At 41.1% G+C, this 24,084-nt stretch overlaps 1 protein-coding gene across 1 annotated transcript; it reads right to left on the bottom strand.

Moving 5' to 3' along the window:
- Positions 1-4,376: 4,376 nt before the first annotated feature.
- LOC133133359 (lysosomal-associated transmembrane protein 4B-like) lies at positions 4,377-23,975 on the bottom strand. Its single transcript, XM_061249462.1, has 7 exons — positions 23,659-23,975; positions 19,241-19,352; positions 15,714-15,787; positions 14,059-14,181; positions 13,867-13,965; positions 12,574-12,669; positions 4,377-5,877 (listed from the first exon to the last, which is right to left on the bottom strand). Exons 1-7 carry the CDS (start codon positions 23,749-23,751, stop codon positions 5,803-5,805), a joined length of 672 nt encoding a protein of 223 aa, XP_061105446.1. The 5' UTR covers positions 23,752-23,975; the 3' UTR covers positions 4,377-5,802.
- Between the last annotated feature and the right edge of the window lie 109 nt (positions 23,976-24,084).

Below are 24,084 nucleotides of genomic sequence, written 5' to 3'. Positions count from 1 at the left end.
CAAAATCCAATGGTCCAGCCGGAAAGGGATATATCTTTAGTGTGAGGAGAGTGGTCAGGATGCTCTCTCCAGGCTGTACTAAAGGTAACAGTCCAGCTGCAGTTCTCTTTGTGCTAGAGCCACTGTTGAGCCCACAACATAAATCATCCAGCAAATACTTGAAATGAGGATATTACGGGCCACAATAACTACAGTCAAAGTTAAATGTTTCCAGCAAGACCATTAGATGTTATTTATGTAAGAAGGAAAGAGGTAATGAAACTCTATGGCCAAAATAAACAACGTTTCCTTCTTCATTTTTCAATACTGATTATTTATTCAGCTAAGATGATGGACCACTACAGAAGTTTGAATTTCTGAATTCCCAATTCTTTTGAGAATAAACAGTGCACATACATTACAACTCAGGAAACAAATTAAAAAGAAAAATACTTATGTGCATGTTTCCACTGAACGGTGTAAAATTTTAATAAATGTAAATAAACCAGTCTATAAATGCTCTGTTCATTTAAAGGAAATTAAGCATTTGAGTGCAAAGGCTTGTGTGCCTGAAAGGAAAGAGTATTTGCTGTAACAAAAACAACAAGCTTATTTATGACATGAACTTTAATAATCATTCTCCTTCTGCCTTTATTGTTATGTTCCTGTGTTCTGTGTGTTAGTGTATCATTGTTTAGTATTATTTATTCTTGTAATTTACTATTTTTCTTATTTCATGTCTGGTTCTGTTTATTTTCATTAGTCTTTGCACTCGTCCTCCCCTGTTATGTCTGCGTCTGAATGTTTTCCAGTCGAGTCACTCCCCTGTCTGCGTGCCCCACTATTCGGGTGGTTACGGTAGTTTTCGGGGTTCAACATTTTTTCTAAACTCGCGATTCTTACTTCCTGCTTTTTCTTGATAGTTAAATGTTGTAAAGCACTATTCTTACTAACCACTACTAATCTAGGTTATGTACAGTACTAATCCGATTAATACACTTACTGTCTGTCTAACCAACTAACAATCACTTGTATTGGGTAGTTTAGAAATATTCACGTTACTAACTCACTAACGCATCTCTTAGCATTTCTGCGCTGTTCTATAACTCCGCCTTCCTATGCTATCCCTTATTACTCGTTTGTTTCAGCGAAGTGTTCGCACCTGTCTCTTAACTATCACTACGTCTTCAATCTATGCAAGTTGTCTACTCCCTAGTCCGGAGCCGTTTGTATTACATGTGTGTCTTTGTGATTCCAGTCCGCGTTTTTGTTTCCCCCTCGTTATTGTCCCATTACCCTTTCATGTTCTCACCTGATGTTTATTTGTTAGACCGCCCTCACTCCCATGCCCCGCCTAGTTTGTCTCATTCCCCTGTGTATTTATACCTGTCCTTTTCAGTTGCACGCGGCTAGTTCGTCTAGTCCCGTTTCTGTTCCCGAGCCCTTGATTCCTTCCCCAAGTTCTAGCGCCCTTGCCCTTGCCCTTGCCCTTGCCCTATCTGCTTATCTGGTTTTGACCCCTGCCTGCTTCCCTGGACTATTCGTGTTTTGTGGATTTCTGTACCTCTGCCTGTTTGGACTGACCCCCTGGATTTTGACCTTGGCTTGTTTTTTGACTACGCTCTGTCTGCCCCATCACCTGTGAGTAAACTTGCCATTTTCCATACCCCTGTGTCTGCTTCTGGTTCCTCTGTCCCTCCCCGCCGTAACAGAACGAACTAGCCATGCATGGAACCAGCGGACCCCACCCCCTGGGATATGGCGTATGACACATCTGTCCACTTGGCCCGCATGTGGAGACTGGAGCAGATCACTGCACAGCTCGCAGCGATCCATGCGATCCAGGCCAAGCTCCTTGGACCACGCCATATCCAACTCCCTTTCCCATCCCTTATCCACTCTCCCACTCCACTCCTGACCCGGCATCCAGAACCACACCAGTCCCAGCTTCCCCTTCGACCCCAGTACTGCCCGAGGACTGCCCGTCTGCGGGTTCCGAGCCCCGTCTGCCCGGGGACTGCCCGTCTGCGGGTTCCGAGCCCCGTCTGCCCGGGGACTGCCCGTCTGCGGGTTCCGAGCCCCGTCTGCCCGGGGACTGCCGATCTGCGGGTTCCGAGCCCCGTCTGCCTGGAGAAGCCCCGTCTCGGGCCCCTGAGCTGCTGCCGCTCCAGGACCTTCGTCTGGCCCCTGCGCCATGTCTGGCCCAGTTCCAGGCTCGGGCCTCTGCCCATGCGCTGACTTGGGCTCCAGACCCCTCCAGGTCAAGAAGTGAGACACCCCGGGCCCTTGTCCGTCTGAGACCCCTTGTTCCCTCTGAGAACCCCGTTGCCTTCCTAGATCCCGGTTTCCGTCCGAGACCCCCGTTGCAGTCCGAGACCCAAGCTCCCTTCCGAGACCCCCGTTTCCATCCGAGACCCAAGCTCCCTTCCGAGACCCCCGTTTCCGTCCAAGACCCTACCCAGTTCCCCTCAGTGCTGCCCTCATTCCCATTCCTGTGCTCTCTGTTTTTCTCGTGTTCCTCCCACCCTCCCTGCTCCTCCTCCCCATGGGTATCTGATGAAACGCCAAGTGGCGTTTCTTAGGAGGGGGGGTACTGTTATGTTCCTGTGTTCTGTGTGTTAGTGTATCATTGTTTAGTATTATTTATTCTTGTAATTTACTATTTCTTATTTCATGTCTGGTTCTGTTTATTTTCATTAGTCTTTGCACTCGTCCTCCCCTGTTATGTCTGCGTCTGAATGTTTTCCAGTCGAGTCACTCCCCTGTCTGCGTGCCCCACTATTCGGGTGGTTACGGTAGTTTTCGGGGTTCAACATTGTTTCTAAACTCGCGATTCTTACTTCCTGCTTTTTCTTGATGGTTAAATGTTGTAAAGCACTATTCTTACTAACCACTACTAATCTAGGTTATGTACAGTACTAATCCGATTAATACACTTACTGTCTGTCTAACTAACAATCACTTTTATTGGGTAGTTTAGAAATATTCACGTTACTAACTCACTAATGCATCTCTTAGCATTTCTGCGCTGTTCTATAACTCCGCCTTCCTATGCTATCCCTTATTACTCTTGTTTCAGCGACGTGTTCGCACCTGTCTCAACTATCACTACGTCTTCAATCTATGCAAGTTGTCTACTCCCTAGTCTGGAGCTGTTTGTATTACATGTGTGTCTTTGTGATTCCAATCCGCGTTTTTGTTTCCCCCTCGTTATTGTCCCATTACCCTTTCATGTTCTCACCTGATGTTTATTTGTTAGACCGCCCTCACTCCCATGCCCCGCCTAGTTTGTCTCATTCCCCTGTGTATTTATACCTGTCCTTTTCAGTTGCATGCGGCTAGTTCGTCTTGTCTTGTTTCTGTTCCCGAGCCCTTGATTCCTTCCCCAAGTTCTAGCCTCCTTGTTTCCTTGCCCTTGCCCTTGCCCTTGCCCTTGCGTCCTTGCCCTTGGTTATCTGCTTATCTGGTTTTCCTGTTTTGACCCCTGCCTGCTTCCCTGGACTATTCTTTGTGTTTTGTGGATTTCTGTACCTCTGCCTGTTTGGACTGACCCCCTGGATTTTGACCTTGGCTTGTTTTTTGACTACGCTCTGTCTGCCCCATCACCTGTGAGTAGACTTGCCATTTTCCATACCCCTGTGTCTGCTTCTGGTTCCTCTGTCCCTCCCCGCCGTAACATTTATTGATAATGAATTAATCAAACTCTGTGGGTAATATTCAATGATGGAGTCGTTAGACGTTTTTACACACCTACCATATCATATTACACATCACACAGGATTTAAACCTGGGGGGACAATGCTGTGACATTTGCTTAAAAGGTGTCTTCCATTCACATGGCAGCTGTTAAAATCATACTTTACCATCTTGTTAACCCAAAAAAGAACTACAGACTTACTGTAACTTATGATGTCTTTATTATTTCAAAATAAAACACAAACCAGTGCAACTCGGAACATGAAATCAAATGAAATTACTAAAATATATAAATATACAGTTGAGAAAATTGAATGTATCAGTAATCTTACCTTCTTCCAAAACTCCCAATTTTAACCTCGTCATCCCAATCCAAATATTCCTGCTAATAAAATGCTCAAAACACCACCTATATGATCTTGTGGCTTATAAGCATTTTCCTGTTCAGCACATTTGTTCAGTATGCATGTTTTCAGCAAACATTTTAAAGCATAAATTCTATCATATAAATGTGACTTACAGTTGTCTATAAAGTGTCAAGAGATTTTGTTTTTTTTCCCACATTCACTCTTAAATAGTCTCATCTACTGTCTTCATGTGGATAGGACAAGAATATTTGGTGGGTCCTTACATAAGTGCACATTAGTTCCAAGTAATACATAAGGTGACAGTGACAAAGGATTGAGGTTGCAAGAAGCCAGTACAGTCACAGGTTTTATTTCAGCTTTGGGAGAGACTGGACATCTTGTGGAGTCAAACATCAAGTCTCACAAGCATACTAGCTAGTCTAGGGATGGGGACCATATGAAAGTATTGGGGTGATATGTTTTCCTGTCTCCCCCCAAACCTACATATATAAGTACAGTGCTATGAAACACACCACATTTGTTTGTTAATTGCAGAGCCAGGGTCCATGCTGCTCAAATGCTGTGGCAACCAATACACTCCTTGTTATGGATATAGCTATAACACATGCAAGATATTAACCACAACAGAAATAATGTCAGAAAATACTACATGATGGATGCTCTAATCTTTCCTTATTGCCAGGAGAAAACAAATATTATCTTTTGTAGAACAGTTGCTGTGTATGTATACTCTCTACAATGTGTTCCAAGGATATTTTCAGTTTTTGAAGCAATGTGCCAAAGTCTACATCTGGCAGAACACACTATTCTGTTTACACGGAGTGATTTTGGCTTAATCTGAAAAACATCCGGCAACATTTGACTTCCCATTCATCATTGGATACGCAGGCAAGATCACAGATGACATTACAACATGTTACACATAGTATTTCTACCACTAATATTTAAGCATGGGTGGTTTTCTAATATAATTTCTGTTGTTCTTAAATGGACTGGGATTATAGGCAGGTGCAAAATCTTTGGAAACCGTCCACTCTTGGAAACACTTCGTACCTCAACTTTAAAGCGCACCCAAACAGAAAGGAATGTCACAAGTCAAGGCAATCCAATCCCGGCTGGGACTGGATAAAATACGCACTATATGTATACACGTTTATATGTACACTGTTACTGATCTGATCTACTCTGGTCATTTTATCACAATACTAGATAACAGAATAATGCCAATAACAGATCTAGACTGTAGTGTGTGTGTGGGTGTGTATGTGTGTGTTCATTGGACAAACACATATGAACCTATACATTTGCAGTAATGTACAAGCTGAAATAACTGAAATAATGTGTATTATGTGGTGCAGAGATTTTTTTTTGTTTATTTTATTTAGAAAAATACAGAAGATATTACATTCAGTGTAGGAAATCATCAACTTCATAAATGCCTTCCTTGCTGCACTTTAATTGAGATATTTTTCCTTCATAAACTGTGTAATGGGTTTCTCTATAACAGTGAACACAAGTTTGGTGCACACTGTAGACCCGGTAGCACACAAGGGAAATAAAAGGCAGCGCCTTGCTACAGTCTCTGTCGGGCCCGGAGATCTGGAAAGGTACAGTGCTGCTTTCAGAAGAGGTCAGGAATAAAAGTGTGACCGTGTTGTGTGAGAGATAAGTGGAGGGGGCACAGTATGTGGAATTAAAGTGAAGCTACAGCAACGGCAAGGTCCTATCAGTAGGGGGTAGACGGGATGGGGACCCCCTTTCATGCTGTGGTATACGGGGGTGGGGCATGTTTGGATGGAATGGCCATGGTGTCATCATACTGGGGCAACAGCACCTGGAGAAAGAACAAATAAACTTGGTTTGATTATGTCACTCAAAAGGTTTATGCTCCTTGACCTGTTAATACTATTTAATGAGTACACTTTTTTTTACATGTGAGCCAGGAACAGATGTGTTTCAAACTAGAAAAAAAATTGATGGAACTCCAAAAGGCAGAGTTTTTCTTTCCCTTTCCAGACCGCAGTTGTGAAAAAGTGAAAAAAAAGAAAAAAGTTTTAAGGATATGAAACAAATTAAGCTTTAAGGATGAAACAAGGTATGTTTTATGGTTTAAGGCAACCTTCATATAAATATTTGTATTTGTGAATTGTAAATTGTAAATTGTTATGTGCGTTGAAGTTGTTTAGAAGACATATTGAATGCAATGTTTTTCTCCTGTTATTTTAATATATTATATTGTTATACATCCTAACCTTTCCTGATATTGAGAGTATAATATTATCGAGTTGCATATTAAGCAAGGAAACTGAAAAAGAAAAATGCAACCTTACAATATAATTATATATTTTCTAATATAATATAATCAAAAATTCATAATACATGTTATTTTCAATGTATGCATACTATTAGATGTTGTAATAGCGTGCTTACATTAGAAATATAGAAGTATATGGTATGATGTATTCTGTAATTTATGAAGGAATGTACATGCATTAAAACTAATCCTCAGAAAAAATACTATATTTGTCTTTCCAGTCAAATGCAACATGCCAATTGAAGGATTTAAAGCCATTAAGAGATTGTAATGTAAATGTGCTTGAAAAGAGAGAGCTACATGTCAAAATAGCTTAAAGCTTTGCATTTATATTTAGTGTTGGCATTGATATTTACAACATCTGCCTGATGTTTGTTTAATGGGGCAGGGTCAGAGGGTGAAGTGGTTCAATAAGTGACCCATGATTATAGGAAAACCACTAGTAAGGAGGGGAGAAAAGAAAAAGGGAGAGCACTCCCTGTCTAAACTTTCCAGAGAAACTCAGCCTCACGCCTCCGAACCAACAGGAGAGGCAAAGGAGCAATAAGAACAGGTGGGCGGCTGTCCCAATAGGGACAACACAAGACTCCAAACTTCAAGACACGGAGGGAAGAAATAAAGCAAAAGACTCTCAACCTCAGAGAACCTCCAAAACCAGGAGGGGTTTAGTGGAGAGATGAGACAGAAACAGACTGCAGCCTGGAGACAGGACTGCATGTCTCAGTGAGAGGTCAGACAAGGCAGGGCTAGGAAAGAAACCAACCTCTCACTCCAATCTTAAATACCAAAAGTCCCTGCTGTCTTTTCAGAATAGAAAACAGCCTTCAGACTACATCTTTACCAGCTTGTTACCATGTCAGAATGCGACAACCAAGCTCCGGCACAGAGCAAACGGAACTTAAAAAGGGTAGCAAATATCTGTAATTAATCCCGGGTAATTAAGCCAGATGGCTGCACATGGGAGATAATCATAATGGCGCTATCTGGTGGACCCGAGCGGAAACACCCAGAAGAGACCACGGCAGGTAGCGACCCATGCCAGTTTGTTGATTCCGAACCATTCGGTTCATGGATGCAGACTATGCTACAAATAGCCTTAGTTGACATTACAAGCTGTGTCTGTGACATGACAGCCAACATCTGCAACAATGCCCTTCTGCTCAGATGCTGTTGCTGGGAAATGAGATTGCTGTCTGTTAAAGCCTGTCAGATACAATCCACCCACATTTCCTACTGACACCACCATACATTCAGACTGTCCATGGGTAACTGCAGCCTGAAGTATCGCTGTCCGTTTCACCTTTTGCCCTTCAGTGTAGGAAACCTGTGTAGTCTCAGGTAACTCAAGGGAGAGAAGTCAATATATAGGCTAGTATATATTTATGAATATACAGTGGCTTCAGAAAGCATTTAGACCCCTTCACTTTTTGCACACTTTATTGTATTATACATTTTTGCCCATCAATCTACACTCAATAACTCATAATGAAAAGGGAAGATGTTTTTAGAAATTTGTGCAAATTTATTAAACATAAAAAATTTTTAATTTACATAAGTGCTCAGACCCTTTGCTGTGGCACTCCAAATTGTGGTCAGGTGCATCCTGTTTGCTTCAACTATCCTTGAGATGTGTCGATAAATTGATTGGAGTCCACCAGTGAATTGAACTGACAAAAACCATGAAGTCCAAGGAACTCCCTGTAGACCGATAAAATCGTGGCAAGGCATAGATCAAGGCAAGGGTATAAAACATTTCTAAAGCTTTCAATGTTCCCAGGAGAACAGTGGCCACAATAATGGTAAAATGGAAGAAGATTGGAACCACCAGGACCCAACCTAGAGTTGGCTGTCTGGCCAAACTGAGTAATCGGGCAAGAAGGGCCTTGATCAGAGAGGTCACCAAGAACCCAACGGCCACTTTAACAGAGCTTCAGAAGTCCTCTGCAGAGATGAGAGAACATACCGGAAGGACGACCATCTCAGCAGCACTCCATCAATCAGGCCTTTATGGTAGAGTGGCTAGACAGAGGAACTCCATCTCCACTTTTATGCATTTAGTTGCTACCACATGATTGGCTGATTAAATATTTGCATTAACAAGCTGGTGTACAGGTCTACCTAATAAAGTGCTCATTGAGTGTACATTCTTGTACCATCCTTGTCAGTGTAAAAACTTTGTTGCTTGCTGCTTACAGCTGGAATTGGAGGCAGCAAACTTACTTTTAAGATGGACTGAAATCACAATCTATTCATTTCCATGGACTACTTTGTAATGTATTTAATTATCTAAGCAATTAGAGGTAAGTAAGTTTTGTTGTGCTTATGACTGAAGGTTTTCAATGTGTAAAAAGTGACCTAACCTCCCTCAGTACCACATGTGTTTTCTATATTATAGACTCTTGCACTACAGCCAACAAGAAGCCAAAACAGAACAATATCCCAGTTTACATTCTTTCAGGCTTACTTATACTGCATTATACGCCAAAATAAAGAGAGGGGTTATATCCAGAAAGACATCTCTAGATAGAAGAGCTTCTGGATATCTGAATAATCATTGTGCAATCCTTCTAAAACTACCGTTTTCCTCAGAAACACTTGAATAAGAAATGAAAGGGCTTTGGACACATAGATCAAATACAAATAAATAGAATAAATAAAAACTTTCCCATCTGTTCTGACAATATTGCATTAGTCAGCCATAATGCAAAGCTGTCTGCAAAGCTGAAAATCAAATGGAGAAATTATCCAAAAAGCTCTTTAGATTTGGTCCGTGTTAGTCACCCTACAGGTTGATCACAAATCACTCATGTCTGAAAAACATTTTTAACCCAGATAGCACAAAATGTTATTGCAATTGTTTATAATGCTGTACTGTTGTGGTGTAGCAGCATTTTCAGTTTGAAACCATGAGTTTCCAACGATATGTAAATAGGGTCACATGGTATTTATACCTTTTTCTATAGGGACTTACATTAAAGAACAAAATAAGTTTCCACAATCTAAAAATTATATTTTAGGGGCAGCCTGTAGCGTAGTGGTTAAGGTAAATGACTGGGACCACAAGGTCGGTGGTTCTAATCCCGGTGTAGCCACAATAAGATCCGCGCAGCCGTTGGGCCCTTGAGCAAGGCCCTTAAACCTGCATTGCTCCAGGGGAAGATTGTCTCCTGCTTAGTCCAATCAACTGTATGTCACTCTGGATAAGAGCATCTGCCAAATGCCAATAATGTAATGTAATGCATATTTAAAACCATAATTTACCATCTTGGAGAGGCTCCTCGCTAAATCTGATAGGTAGAAAGGTCACTTCTGGCCAAGTTAATTTGGCTACCATATTTCAAACTGTCTTATTCAAATTCTAATTTAACAGAATCTAGGAGATACTAAGATTATTTCGTACTGTACTATTATTTTGTAAATATCTAAATACAAACATAATATCTACACAGAAATACACAAGCTGTTCAATTTAGTTTCATTTGATATTTTAATTATTCCGTTGTGCAATTATTTTAGTTTGAATTAGTGTTTAATTTCTTTATATAGTCTATTAGTATTGATATCATAAACAAGAAAACATTAGACTACAGTCAGCCCAGAGGTGAAATGGCAAGATGTAAAACACATTTTAGGAAAAAAAAAAATTACAGAACATGTTTGGACATTTCACTGAAGCTATCTAGGTAAATTATTTTAGATTGCTACGATACAATGACCTGAGATCCAAACCTGCAATCTAGGAGTTACAAGCCAGATAATTCAACAATACACATTTCAGCACTACACCTGACAGAGCCAATCTGTCAGGGACAGGGTCACCTTGGCATAGGCTGGCAATGAGAGGGCAAGGAGGATCAGCCTATCAGCACGTGAAGGAGGGGCTGCTGCTCATCCATACTAATCCCCCGCATAATGCTGAGCTGCCTCTGAGCACTGCTGCTGGAGGACATACTGCAAGCTGGATGGAGTCCAACGGCGCAATTAAGTGAAGAGGTTTTAGTGGCAAAAGGGTGACTGCTGGCTGCCAAACGTTCACTGATGCATTTGCTTTATCAGATCGACATTTCACTGTTACTGTGAAAAACGTTGATGGTAATAGCAGATGGTGGAGGAATTTTAAAAAATGAAAAAATAGCAGATGGCTTAAAATGCATTTTCTTAAACATCTATTTTAAGGGCCCATCCTTAAAAATACATGGGTTTCCCTGGGTATGCCTGATCAGCCATTATGTTTCAACAGTGAGAACAGCGTTCTTAAATTGTCCAGTAATTTGAGACACGGCGTAGCCGTGCTGTCATTGAATGGAATCAGGAAGTGCGCACAATTTACATCTCATCTGTGAACCTGTTAATCTCCCAACTACAGGGTGCAATGGCGAATTTAATGTATATGATTTATTGTGGAGTTGTAATGTTTTTGTGTTTGGTTACATGTGAGGCAGAATCGGCAAAGCTCGCAGCCGGACCTGTTAGTTTTGTGCGCCGCATTGTTAACTATAAAAGTCTCCCGGGTTGAGAAAATGCAATCGTTTAAGGTAAAGATACCAGCAAAAGTAAAGATTTGCCAGCAAAAAGTGACTGTGTGATATGGTGATGTATAATAGTTCATATAATTTATTGCTTATGTTAAAATTATTCGTATTTTTGTTTATGTTTCTGTATGAAACATAAACATGGCCGGCTGCAGGTTCCTTGGGAGGTTGTGGACTCAGGTGAGGAGTGTCACACTATTAGAGTATATCAATAGACATAGCCTGCCTTGTGACATATGTTATACAAATAAACGCTACGCTGGACATGGCTCCCTCACTCCTACACCATCCTCAGGCATCTTACCACAGGATCCTTGAACATAGAAGTTGAATTGCAGCATTCACAGAGAATTGAGCAAGTAAACATTTTTGAAAGGTAATGCATCCATGCTGCATCCCAGAAGTGTGAATGATATTCAAAGCAGAAGACAAGGCATACTGAATAAGCACTGGCGGATATGTGTATTTCAACCTCAATATTCCACAGACCAGGAGAAGAGCTTATACATTGATCCAAATGTCTAGCACTTACATGAACTTACTTGAACAGTGAAATGACTGACAGATAATGTCGTAGTTTGTAGTTAACTGTCAGTATATTTCGAAGAATGGCCATGCAGCAATGTAATTCAACAGATAAATCCAACTGGTCATGAATCAGAGTGAATGAAATGAATACATTTCATCAGATTTTTCCAGAAACTTCAGGAAAAAAGCCAATGGATATCACCTTGGAATTGCTAGGGACACTTTTAATTGAATTCACACGTGGTCCTAAAAAAAACCACCGCGTGCGAGTCAGAAAGCTGTAATTCCATTAGCGAGGAACAGATCTTCAGAGTGACGTCAGCCAATCCGTAGCACAGTCTGCTCCCCGCACCCTCGATTCCCGTAATACTGCATTACTGTAGTAATGTAGTAATGTGCTGGAAATGCAGTGGTAATGTGTTGGAAATGCAGTGGAAATGTGTTGGCAATGCAGTGGTAATGTGTTGGAAATGCAGTGGAAATGTGTTGGAAAAGCAGTGGAAATGTTTTGGAAATGCAGTGGTAATGTGTTGGAAATGCAGTGGTAATGTGTTGGAAATGCAGTGGTAATGTGTTGAAAATGCAGTGGTAATGCAGTGGTAATGTGTTGGAAATGCAGTGGTAATGTGCTGGTAATGCAGTGGTAATGTGTTGGAAATGCAGTGGTAATGTGCTGGTAATGCAGTGGTAATGCAGTGGTAATGTGCTGGAAATGCAGTGGTAATGTGCTGGCAGCAGTGAGGGGTCTGTTGTGGACTCCAGGGGCTCCACAGACTCACAGGGTGTAGGACGGCAGACTGCAAATGAGTAATACAGGGCCCGAGACTGCCCAGTCGGGGGAGGAAAGGCTTAGGAGTAAAGTCTGTTAGTCTAATAGATTTTCCGGTGAGAAGCCACCCCCTCAAAGACCATTGTACAGTTTTGTTACTTCATGCTTCCTCCCTCTCCCAACACGCCTTCATGGTTCACAATCGAGTTTTGATCAACAACATTCAGACTGGGTTCCGGTTAACTGGGTGTGAAAGGGTATGTACAATATGTACTGAAGAAACAGGCCCAACCAGAATTCCTACAACGTAAGGAATATTTGTGTCTGCAAGGTTTGACTACTGTATCATTACAATGTATCGTGAAAGTTGTGGTTTTTGTTACTTACTGCGGTGTCATTAGTGGTGACGTACAACAAGACCCCTGTGGGCTCGCTTCCACTCACATATCTGTAGCAGTTCCATACACAGCTGATCAGATAAGCCTGTAAAGAAAACCCACATAATTACATCCAATAAATCCATGATTATATCTAATAAAAATGCTGGCGTGAATAAATCATGCTTATTATTATTAACACATCATTAAAATATTATGTGTATAATAAGTCTAACAGTACCAGTATTGAACACTTTGAATACAGTCTTGAATAACTTGAATTACTACATGTATATAGAAACCTATATCTATAAAAGTATATATACATACATCAACTCTATACATAGAAAACTAAATATAAGGCTGCTTTTGACATTTTTACTTGAATATTTATTCATGAGTATATTTATTACTCTTAGAGCTCCAATAAATATATTTAAAAACCAGAACAAGAGCAAACATGTAAATTTGAAGTTCCAATAGATTTTAATTGTTGTTACTGTATTTTAACATCAGTTAGGCATGTCCCATGAGGGGAAGTTATTTCTACCAAGCTGAGTTTTCCCATTTTTTGAGCATGTATACCACCACAGAATTGAGAGGACTGTTTTATTTTGATCAGGGAGGACTGGCTTTGACTTCAAACAAATCATTACACAACGCATTGCACAAGTTCTGAATGCAAGTGATGGAGCTGAAAAGTATCATGCAAATAATTATCCTACTCACAGGCATGGCGGTGATAAAGAATCAGGAGGACCAAAACGACTAACCACACACAGCCTTGATCCCTCACCCAGAGAAAACACACGACTTGAGGGTTTGCAGCTGGAGGAACACTTTGCTTGAGTGGTAAATAATACAGTCCCAGTGTTCTCTCAGTGAAGTGAAGCTGTTTATAGCACTGGCATGAGTACTGATGTATACCTGAGTTAGCCCAAAATACAGGTCTTATTCATTTTATTTACCTCTCCACAGTCAAGAACATGGAAGGAATTTAAGCAAAGAAGCACATTAAATATGGATATGATATGCAAATGTTAATTTTTTTACCACCAATTTGATCAACTAATTTTGGGATTGCAGATCTTGCAATCTGAAATGGTTTTCATTTGGAACCCAAAGTTAAAGACAAACGTATGAGAGAGAATCCAGGCCAGTACCTGGTTTGTTACAGATCCTACTCAAAATCTTACTGAGCAGTAAGAAAACCACTTTTCACACCTCCTTGCGCACACAAGTGGTAAATGGTAAAGTGCAATGATACTTTCAAAAAACAGGATGGCATGAACTGAGCCGTTACCTTGCAGGCCAGAATGCAGCCGATGAAGAGGAGCACGATGAAGAGGAGGCACACACTGTTCATGGATATGATATCCTCCTTGTAAGGGAAGTACCCAGGCTGTGTAACAGCAACATGCAGAGTCAGAGGCACATATTTGTGTCAGGGGGCTCAATTATTTCCAAATTCACAGGGCACTGGGGTCCCACTCACCAGCTGATGAAGATAATCTTGGATGGTGTTGGGGTAGACCACAACGCTAACTGCAAACAGGGTGTTAAGTGCAAAGTCAAAGAGTTGGTAGCAGAAGAACGGAATGATCCAGGCAGCTTGTTGCTGAAATGGCAAAAAGATAGTTATTATTTTTAACCAAGGTTAATGCTCAGTCACATTCTCAGGCCCATTTCATCGCTGTAACATCCGCCATTAATGCAAGGAAAAGCAGACAATCTTCTGAAGCATGTGGTGCAATTGATTGACATGAGGAGATTGCTGGTGTGTGATGAAGCACAGACAAACCTGCCCACAAATACCCTTCCCCTCTGAGAGAACCTACAGCCAATCATGTACCATCCTGCAGTGCTGCCAGTGCACAGTCAGGATTCAGTACTGGTACAGTCAGGATTCAGAAACGGGTTATCATTGTACTGAATCATGGGTATGTCAGTACAGGCATACTCTGGATTTGGCACAGTACTGGCCTGTGGGGTGATTTACTGCATTACTCAGCAGCCACAAGAAAAAGCTGTTGCGAGCAGGAGAATCCCACTGGCTTCTTAAAAGGATGGGGAAACCTAGTGTGATATATAGGCATAATGAGGTAGACCCATTTACCAATCATAATCACAAGTCTGATTGTGGTGGGGAGATTTGTGGGATTATCACAGAGGGACCATTAAGTCTCAGTTTGTGATGAGACAATTTTCATTAAAACTGGAGAAAAATTGCGCCCAGTTACTTTGCAGCTTACAACAAAAGTAATACAAGGCTTATAAATGTAGTACAAGGTAGTAAAACATTAAATACTTATTAGCATGATCCTGAAATTTGGGAAATAATTTTCTGGCCTTATTTGCATACTGGTCACAAACAGCATACATTGATTCGCTTAAAATTACCATATCATTTTATTATGTTTTTTTTAATAATGTCAATAATCCATCAGAAAAACTGAATATTGATATGATATTTGGTCTAGGAGGTGTTACACAACATTGCAGACATGTACCTTACGTTACTGTTCATCAGGAGGAGGTACATCAGTGTATACTTGTTTATGCCGGTACCGATCGCTGTATGTTTTTTATAAGTTTAAACAAACTGAAAGTGCTTCAGACAAAATGACTGTTATAACACAATGGATAAGGCCAACTAATGTTGTGTCCCTGAAGTATTATAGCCCTCTACAGACCATTATATTACATTAATGGCATTTGGCAGACGCTCTTATCCAGAGCGACGTACAACAAAGTGCATACCCATAACCAGGGATAAGTGCGCTGAAAGACCCTAGGGGAAGTACAATTTCAACTGCTACCAGTACAACAAAGATAAGGACCAGGGCCTATTTGAATTATTATTATTATTTTTTATTTTAATTTTTTTTAAACAAACAAATAAACAAACAACAAAGCAAAAGTGACCAAACTTAACTATCCATTTATATATAAGTTATCCAAACTTAACTATTAGACCAGCCACTTTGCTGAGCTTATAATAAATTATTTGGATTTATAGCTAAAATTGAATGAATGAATGAATGAATGAAAGAATGAATGAATAATAGCACACTCAGGGTGATGGCCTCTATAATGATATAAAATGAACATGGATGTTAAGCATCTCATTTAAATGAAACGTTCATTTACCTTATAAGCACCATATGTTGCCATTCCACATATTAGTATCATAAGTAGGGACATTGCAGTGGCAATGCACATATCTGCAAAACAAAAGAACTAGGTTAGGAATTATAATCACAATATAATCATGCAAGACTTCCTGAACAAACAAGAACCTTCCCAATTATCACTAAGTGCAGATTGAGTTATTTTAATGAATTTCATTCAGTTCATCTGACACAAACGTCAGGTCTTCTGTGACCTTGGAGATGTGAGATCTCACCCAAACTCTGACAACGAGAGCTATACTGAGCTGCTGCAGATGGCAGCAGATGTTACCCATCAAGCCAGACTGCAAGGATGATTATGTTTCGCAGTGAATAGTACGTACGGATACATTACCACTGCCAGTAAACAATTTAAACGGGCACTGTTGCTGTCCTTTGACTTTAGGTGTGTAACACCATCTAGAATCGGCAAAACCTGGGGATGCAACAGAAATGTCTTGGTAATGGTTATACAATGTGATGATTACAAGAGCGCACAGTGTGCACTGTATCCTTGCTGTTGCTTCGGATTGACCCTGCAGAATCATCCAGCCATGGGGAGTCTGGCCTCTGGCATGCTGCTGCAGAGTGCTGCACTGTGACTGGTGACCTTAGCTATTTAAATACAGCAAACTAAAGCTGTGAACTTATGCTACAGGCTGAATGGCTGCACAGCCAAAGCTAAGAGCAACCCAACACTCACCAACGTAGTGATGACCAAGTTGAAAAAACATACATTGATTTTTATATAAAAGTATGTGTGTTCATGTGTTGTTCATAGATATATCATATTCAAATCTGGACATTTAACTGTGTGTATTTAAATTAGTTGGCCTTGTTCCTCAGTTAATCGCTCATATACCTCACAAGAGGCCTTGATCACAGTCTAAAAACATTTAAATTTCTCATATTCCGATTAGAGCTCATTAGCTAATCCAACCTATTCAACTGAACAGGACAGGCGGTTATTAATTTGAATAATAATGTGACCACTCCAAAAAGACAAAATCATTGCCTCAGTAGTTTCAGAAACAGCCACTGCTGCACCCAACAAATGTTATTGCATGTGAAGCCTCTAAGCCTGTAAACCAGGCACAAAGTCCTGATCTTTGCATGTGATTACTTTGCATAATGTGCCAATCACTGATGCCCTCAAAACAGATCTGAGCTGCCCTTCCAGTTCAGTAGTCTGTTAGTCAGTGGTGCCAGAGGGCACCTCCCAGTTCAGTAGTCTGTTAGTCAGTGGTGCCAGAGGGCACCTCCCAGTTCAGTAGTCTGTTAGTCAGTGGTGGCAGAGGGCACCTCCCAGTTCAGTAGTCTGTTAGTCAGTGGTGGCAGAGGGCACCTCCCAGTTCAGTAGACTGTTCAGTCAGTGGTGGCAGAGGGCACCTCCCAGTTCAGTAGTCTGTTAGTCAGTGGTGCCAGAGGGCACCTCCCAGTTCAGTAGTCTGTTAGTCAGTGGTGGCAGAGGGCACCTCCCAGTTCAGTAGTCTGTTAGTCAGTGGTGGCAGAGGGCACCTCCCAGTTCAGTAGTCTGTTCAGTCAGTGGTGGCAGAGGGCACCTCCCAGTTCAGTAGTCTGTTCAGTCAGTGGTGGCAGAGGGCACCTCCCAGTTCAGTAGTCTGTTCAGTCAGTGGTGGCAGAGGGCCACTCCCAGTTCAGTAGTCTGTTCAGTCAGTGGTGGCAGAGGGCACCTCCCAGTTCAGTAGTCTGTTCAGTCAGTGGTGGCAGAGGGCACCTCCCAGTTCAGTAGTCTGTTCAGTCAGTGGTGGCAGAGGGCCACTCCCAGTTCAGTAGTCTGTTCAGTCAGTGGTGGCAGAGGGCCACTCCCAGTTCAGTAGTCTGTTCAGTCAGTGGTGGCAGAGGGCCACTCCCAGTTCAGTAGTCTGTTCAGTCAGTGGTGGCAGAGGGCCACTCCCAGTTCAGTAGTCTGTTCAGTCAGTGGTGGCAGAGGGCACCTCCCAGTTCAGTAGTCTGTTCAGTCAGTGGTGGCAGAGGGCACCTCCCAGTTCAGTAGTCTGTTCAGTCAGTGGTGGCAGAGGGCACCTCCCAGTTCAGTAGTCTGTTCAGTCAGTGGTGGCAGAGGGCACCTCCCAGTTCAGTAGTCTGTTCAGTCAGTGGTGGCAGAGGGCACCTCCCAGTTCAGTAGTCTGTTCAGTCAGTGGTGGCAGAGGGCACCTCCCAGTTCAGTAGTCTGTTAGTCAGTGGTGGCAGAGGGCACCTCCCAGTTCAGTAGTCTGTTAGTCAGTGGTGGCAGAGGGCACCTCCCAGTTCAGTAGTCTGTTAGTCAGTGGTGGCAGAGGGCACCTCCCAGTTCAGTAGTCTGTTAGTCAGTGGTGGCAGAGGGCACCTCCCAGTTCAGTAGTCTGTTCAGTCAGTGGTGGCAGAGGGCTCTGGCCCTCCCCCATCCGCACTCCCTGCCCCTTGCCGTGATGACTCTGGCTTTAGCCCCATGGAGCACGGATGATGCAACCTTTGTAATCCCCTCCATCTGCGTGATGGGACACGGCGCTCTACATGCCCTGACAGCCCCCATATTACTAAACAAGAGCCCATGCCTTAACATGAGTGGCTGCAGCCGGGGCCCAACACAAGGAAGACTCAGCCAATAGCAGGGAAGAGAATCAAGAGGGCTGGCTAGTGGTAATCCCCTGGAACTGGGACAGTGCAGTCAGTTCTAATCACAGTCAACGGTGCTGGGAGCAGACATACAACTAGCAGATTCCCCTTTTAGTCAGATGTTTTACCACAATCATTTTTAACAGAAGATGCATACTATTATGTTTTTGCAGCATCATTATAACTACAATTTTGTACAATTATTTACTAGAGATTACAAACTTTATGTTGATTTAAAATGGATTGTTGATGGAGAAGTCATTCTTAAATTCACATATATTTCACATATGCTCTCAGAGAGCACTCAGGTATTTATTAGACTTATTTTGTACTGCTGTAGCCTATCCACTCAGAGTTATGATGTGTTGTGTGTTCAGATATGCTCTTCTGCATACCACTGCTGTAATGTGTGGTTATGTTTCTGACTGCAGAACCATTTTTTGCACCATTCTTTGCAAACACTAGAGACTAGTGTACATGAAAATCCCAGGAGATAAGCAGTTTCTGAGATACTCAAACCACCCTGTCTGCCACCAACAATCATTCAATGGTCAAAGTCACTTAGATCACATTTTTTCCCCATTCTGAAGGTTGATGCGAACATTAACTGAAGCTCCTGACACGTATCTACATGACTGTATGCATAGCACTGCTGCCACACAATTGGCTGATTAGATAATCACATGAATAAGTAGGTGTAATAAAGTAAGAATGTTCCTAATAAAGTGCTCATGAGTGTAGAGCTGAATGTTTACCAGATGATGATTTCACACCAATGCAGGGAAGACAAACACAGTGTGGCATGATCAGGGCACTTGATTGACACTGTTAACATTTCAGCATACGATTGTCTGAGCGTCTGTTCGGTTCCTTCCGTCGCTGACTTACTGGCATCGTCCATCATATCGAGGTCATTGGCCAGCTCAGCACTGGTCAGGTGATACTTTTCAGGATCACTGAGAGCGGTGAGCAGAATCAGAAGCACCACCGCATTGATGAGCTATGGGGAAGAACAGACAAGGCAGTTAGAGGGAATTAAGAGGAAGGCCATTATTTATCCAAAACAAGACACCTGGAGGCTGTGAAAAACAGAAAAAACTAAATGTTATGCATAAACATAATACAGATTGTGCATTAAAAGACCGTATACATTCATATAATATACATTATGTGCACACAGAGGGAAAATGTACTATTGAAAAAAATATATATATACAGTTCAGGGCTTTCTGCCAACTACAAACAAAGTTAAAGCTCCTTCTAAAGCAGTGTAAGGCAACCAAGTCTAGGCAGGCTACATTCGTCGCCCAGAATCTCAGTGGGTCATAAATAATCAAGAGCATAAGCCACTTGTGGATACATAACCATAACCAATATATTTTATGGAAATAGATCATATAACTATGTCCTTGGTAAAAGAAAAAAGTCTGACATTCGATTATAGTGATACACTACACTGTTTCTGTCCAAAGCTAAAATCAATTATTAAAATGTTTATGTTTATTCTTATCACAGATCACATGTAAAGACCCAATTTTCCACATATAAAATTCCATAGTGTGCTAACTGGTGTGCTAACTTTTCATAAGCAATACACAAAAGTCAAGCCTGCACGACAAAAGAAAGTATAGCTGTCAGCCTACTTAGCATGTTCCCCTGAAGTAATACATTAAAGTGTCATGATATTGTTGGTACTGTAAGCCCCGCGCTAACCCAACAACATAATTTACATTACATTACATTACATTAAATTACATTACATTACATTACATGGCATTTAGCAGACGCTCTTATCCAGAGCGACGTACAACGAAGTGCAGATCAAACAAGTGCAAAGAGAACCTGAGAGGACAGTACAGTTCCGAGTCCTAGTGTAAACATACAGATAATCAGAATCCTTGAACTAGCATACCACAGTTGGCAGCTAGAATACCCTGAGAACAACAATACAATAGCTAATACAAAAAAACAAAAAAACAATATCTATACAAGTAACAATATCTATACAATCTATACATAAGTGCCATTACAGTCTATGGCATATACAGTGGGAGCAATAATTATTTGATCCCTTGCTGATTTTGTAGGTTTGCCCACTTACAAAGAATGGAACTGTGTAGAATTTTAATCATAGGTACATTTTAACATTGAGAGACAGAATATCACAAAATAATCCACAATAACAACATCATTTAAATTTGATGAATTTAATATCATATTTTCACATGAAATAAGTATTTGATCCATAGAATAATAGGACTTAATACTTGGTGGAGAAACGTTTGTTGGCAAGCACAGAGGTCAGACGTTTTGTAGGGGAAAATTCACAGAACAAAAGATCTCCCTCCTAAAAGCATGATAACCAATCACAAGGCTGTCCTTAGACAGCTCCTTTGTCTTGGCCATGGTGGAAACGTTGGAATCTGATTGATTGTGTGGACAGGTGTCTTTTATACAGCTACATAAAGATGTAACGAGTTGACACAGGTGTTTTGGGTAATGAGTTGAGATTAGGAGTGCTTCTTAATGGAAAACTAACTGGTCTGTGGGAGCCAGAATTATTGCTGATTGGGAGGGGATCAAATACTTATTTCATGCAAAAATACGATAATAAATTAATAAAATGTATATGATGATAGGATTATTTTGTGATATTCTGTCTCTCAATGTTAAAATGTACCTATGATTAAAATTCTACACAGTTCCATTCTTTATAAGTGGGCAAACCTACAAAATCAGCAAGGGATCAAATAATTATTGCTCCCACAGTATAAGGCTAATCATGGTGAGGGCAAAGGTATCTGCGTGCTTGTCCTTCTGGTTTGCTGAAAGAAAGTTAGTAGAGCTAACTTAAATGTTACTGACTGCTATGCTTAGCTGTGACTGTTATTGACATGAATGAACTGACAGGCGGAGGAGATTGATTTACTGCCAGAGGTCCACGGTTGCTATATGCCTTGAGACATTAATCGTGAATTTGCATCCTCCCTAGACCAACTCAAGGGGGGTAACCCATTCCCTGTGTAACTGAGTGTTCAGTAAGTGAAACCACACAGATCAAGTTTTAACTATTTATTTTACCAGCTAGGCCACTTAGTTAATCACATTTCAATTCCAAATTCATGAATTCATTAATTATCCTAACCCGCTTATCCTGAACAGGGAGGGGTCGCAGGGGGGCTGGAGCCTATCCCAGCATACACTGGGCAGGAATACACCCTGGACAGGTCGCCAGTCCATCGCAGGGCACACACACCATTCACTCACACACTCATACCTATGGGCAATTTAGACTCTCCAATCAGCCTAACCTGCATGTATTTGGACTGTGGGAGGAAACTGGAGTACCTGGAGGAAACTCATGCAAACACGGGGAGGCCCTGGCCGACGGGGATTCTAACCCAGGACCTCCTTGCTGTGAGGCGGCAGTGCTACCCGCCGTCAGTTCCAAATAAAATATAAATAAAAGTATTATAATACAAACCAAATGGCAAAGTCTTAAGAGTCATACCTGGTAACAAAGAAAGAAACAAAACTACCTGCACGGTGTGCAGGGGATTGCTTGGTTCCCTCCCCGTAAATAGGTAAGATTTTTGTGTTAAAACATTATTACAAGACCATTTTTAATCCCTCCCTATTGTTGAAAAAGGCTCACTCTCCCGAACATGTTGACTCTCCCTCTGCCTGTGTTTATAGTCCTTAAATTCTCGTTTCAAAAGATACAGTTCACAGGCAGTCACTCTATACCAAAACATTGCACAGCTGTACAATAATTCAAGCTCATTGGTTGAAAAATGGTTTTAATTGCCACAGCCGTGGGGGCTTATTCAAATTGTTCATGTGTAGCTGCCCAAATTGTACTCGACAAGCTATTCCTGAAACTCTGTATACTATTGCTTATTCACCAAGCGCAGACTACATATCTAGTTATAGAACGATATCAGTTCGCTATTGGTAGCAACAAGCAAATAAGACAGTTAGCTCGACGAATTTACAAATATTCACTATTTCATGGCACTGTATTCAGCTTTAAAACTGAAACCAAATGTATTATTTAATCCTGTATGTTCCTGAAACGAGATTGTGCAGGTATTGACGTCGACTGAAAAAAGGCTACTCCAAAAAGAGTGGAAAGGTTTCAACTGCGGTGTATGTAGCTGAACTGTCGGACAGCTCAATTACAGTAGCCAAGTGCATAGAACACGCAGAGTAGTGGAGTTCCAGGGCTTGTAATAGAAAACCTTTCATTGTCTTTAGGCAACCACGTCAACATTCAGATCAGATTTCGGTATTATACTGCGTCTCCATGTGAGATGCTGCATTCATAATGCATTTTAAATTAATAATGGGCCATGTATAGTATTTTCTTTCCGTCGGAGTTACACAATCATCTACCAATCATATGAAAATTGGCATTCCACCAAAATATATAGTTTGGCTATGTACCGAGAGTCATTTAGAACATTCAAATTTCAGTTCCCTTGCAAAACCTGCTTTTTCAGGCAATGAAAAAACGAATCGCTGATGTTATAGTATTTTTTAGACGAGTATAAACTGCTCAAATTAAATTTGCACATGCACATAACTGAAGAGATAATAATCGGACGTCCTCTATAACGTGAGTGTAAGCAGATTTTAAATATATTGATCTTATTACACTATCAAAATGGTAATTTATCTTCATAAAGGCCTTTGCCAATACCATCTCATTCAAGCACGCGCAATTGTAGATTGATTTCTAAGCTTCTTGACATTGTGGTTTCCAATGGGGCCCCTGTTTTGCTCTTAAACACGGACATTCTATTTCAAAGGTCCTAACAGTGACATTATCAAGGCTAATTGTTTTCCTATGTTTTGGCACTTTAAATAAAACAGCATATACTATAACAGCGTCCATATCATTACCCTACGGTTACCACCTGTGAGATCATTCATTTGGTTATAACTTGTCAAATAAAAAATCTTAATTAAAGGGGGGAGATGAACATTTTATCTGCAGTGATTAGGCTAATTTAAACATCACATCAAAACCTGAACACAAAATAAACTGCCATTTAACCACGACAGACAAATTCGCTATAATAAAAATGTATAAATGATAAAAAACAACCTACGGACTAACCAACAAAGTAAAGAAAACAAACACCGTGAAAGTCGTGAATGTCGGAAAATACATTTCGCTAAATAAGCAACTAACAAATTGTTCATCACTGAAACTTGGGTTAGGATAACTAAATTCATATACAAAAAACAGTAGCATAATTGGCGAAAATAACACAATTTTTTAATAAAACAGTTGAGCTCACCATATACCAAATCCCCAGTATAATGGTACCCGTCCGAACATGACAGCAGAGGCAGCAACTCGTCGAATACCATCGGTCCCACGGGGAAATCATCTTTCCGTCCGAGGTGATATAGCTATTGCATGTATGGTTCTAAATGATAAAAGCAAAAGCTATCACAGCGAATTGATTGAGTTATCGTCCCTGTAGTTCGGTATTCGGCTGGAGCTGTCCTAATGTTTTGATGTGTTAGCATGCGGTGTCCTCGTCGACGCAACATTGATCTAACTCGGTCCTAATTGACAAACATCTCTGTACCATGTGACCGGAGCAGGATTTCAGAAGGGATCAGTGAGCCTGTGATGTAATTCCTCGTTTCGAGAACGAGTAAAATCCAGTCAGCCGAAGCCGGGAAATTAAAGTTTACAGCTAGCCTATTGAACGGTG

Source organism: Conger conger, chromosome 1 (genome assembly GCF_963514075.1).
Source record: "Conger conger chromosome 1, fConCon1.1, whole genome shotgun sequence".
NCBI classification, from domain to species: domain Eukaryota; kingdom Metazoa; phylum Chordata; class Actinopteri; order Anguilliformes; family Congridae; genus Conger; species Conger conger.
This window is presented reverse-complemented; position numbering and strand designations above follow the sequence as displayed.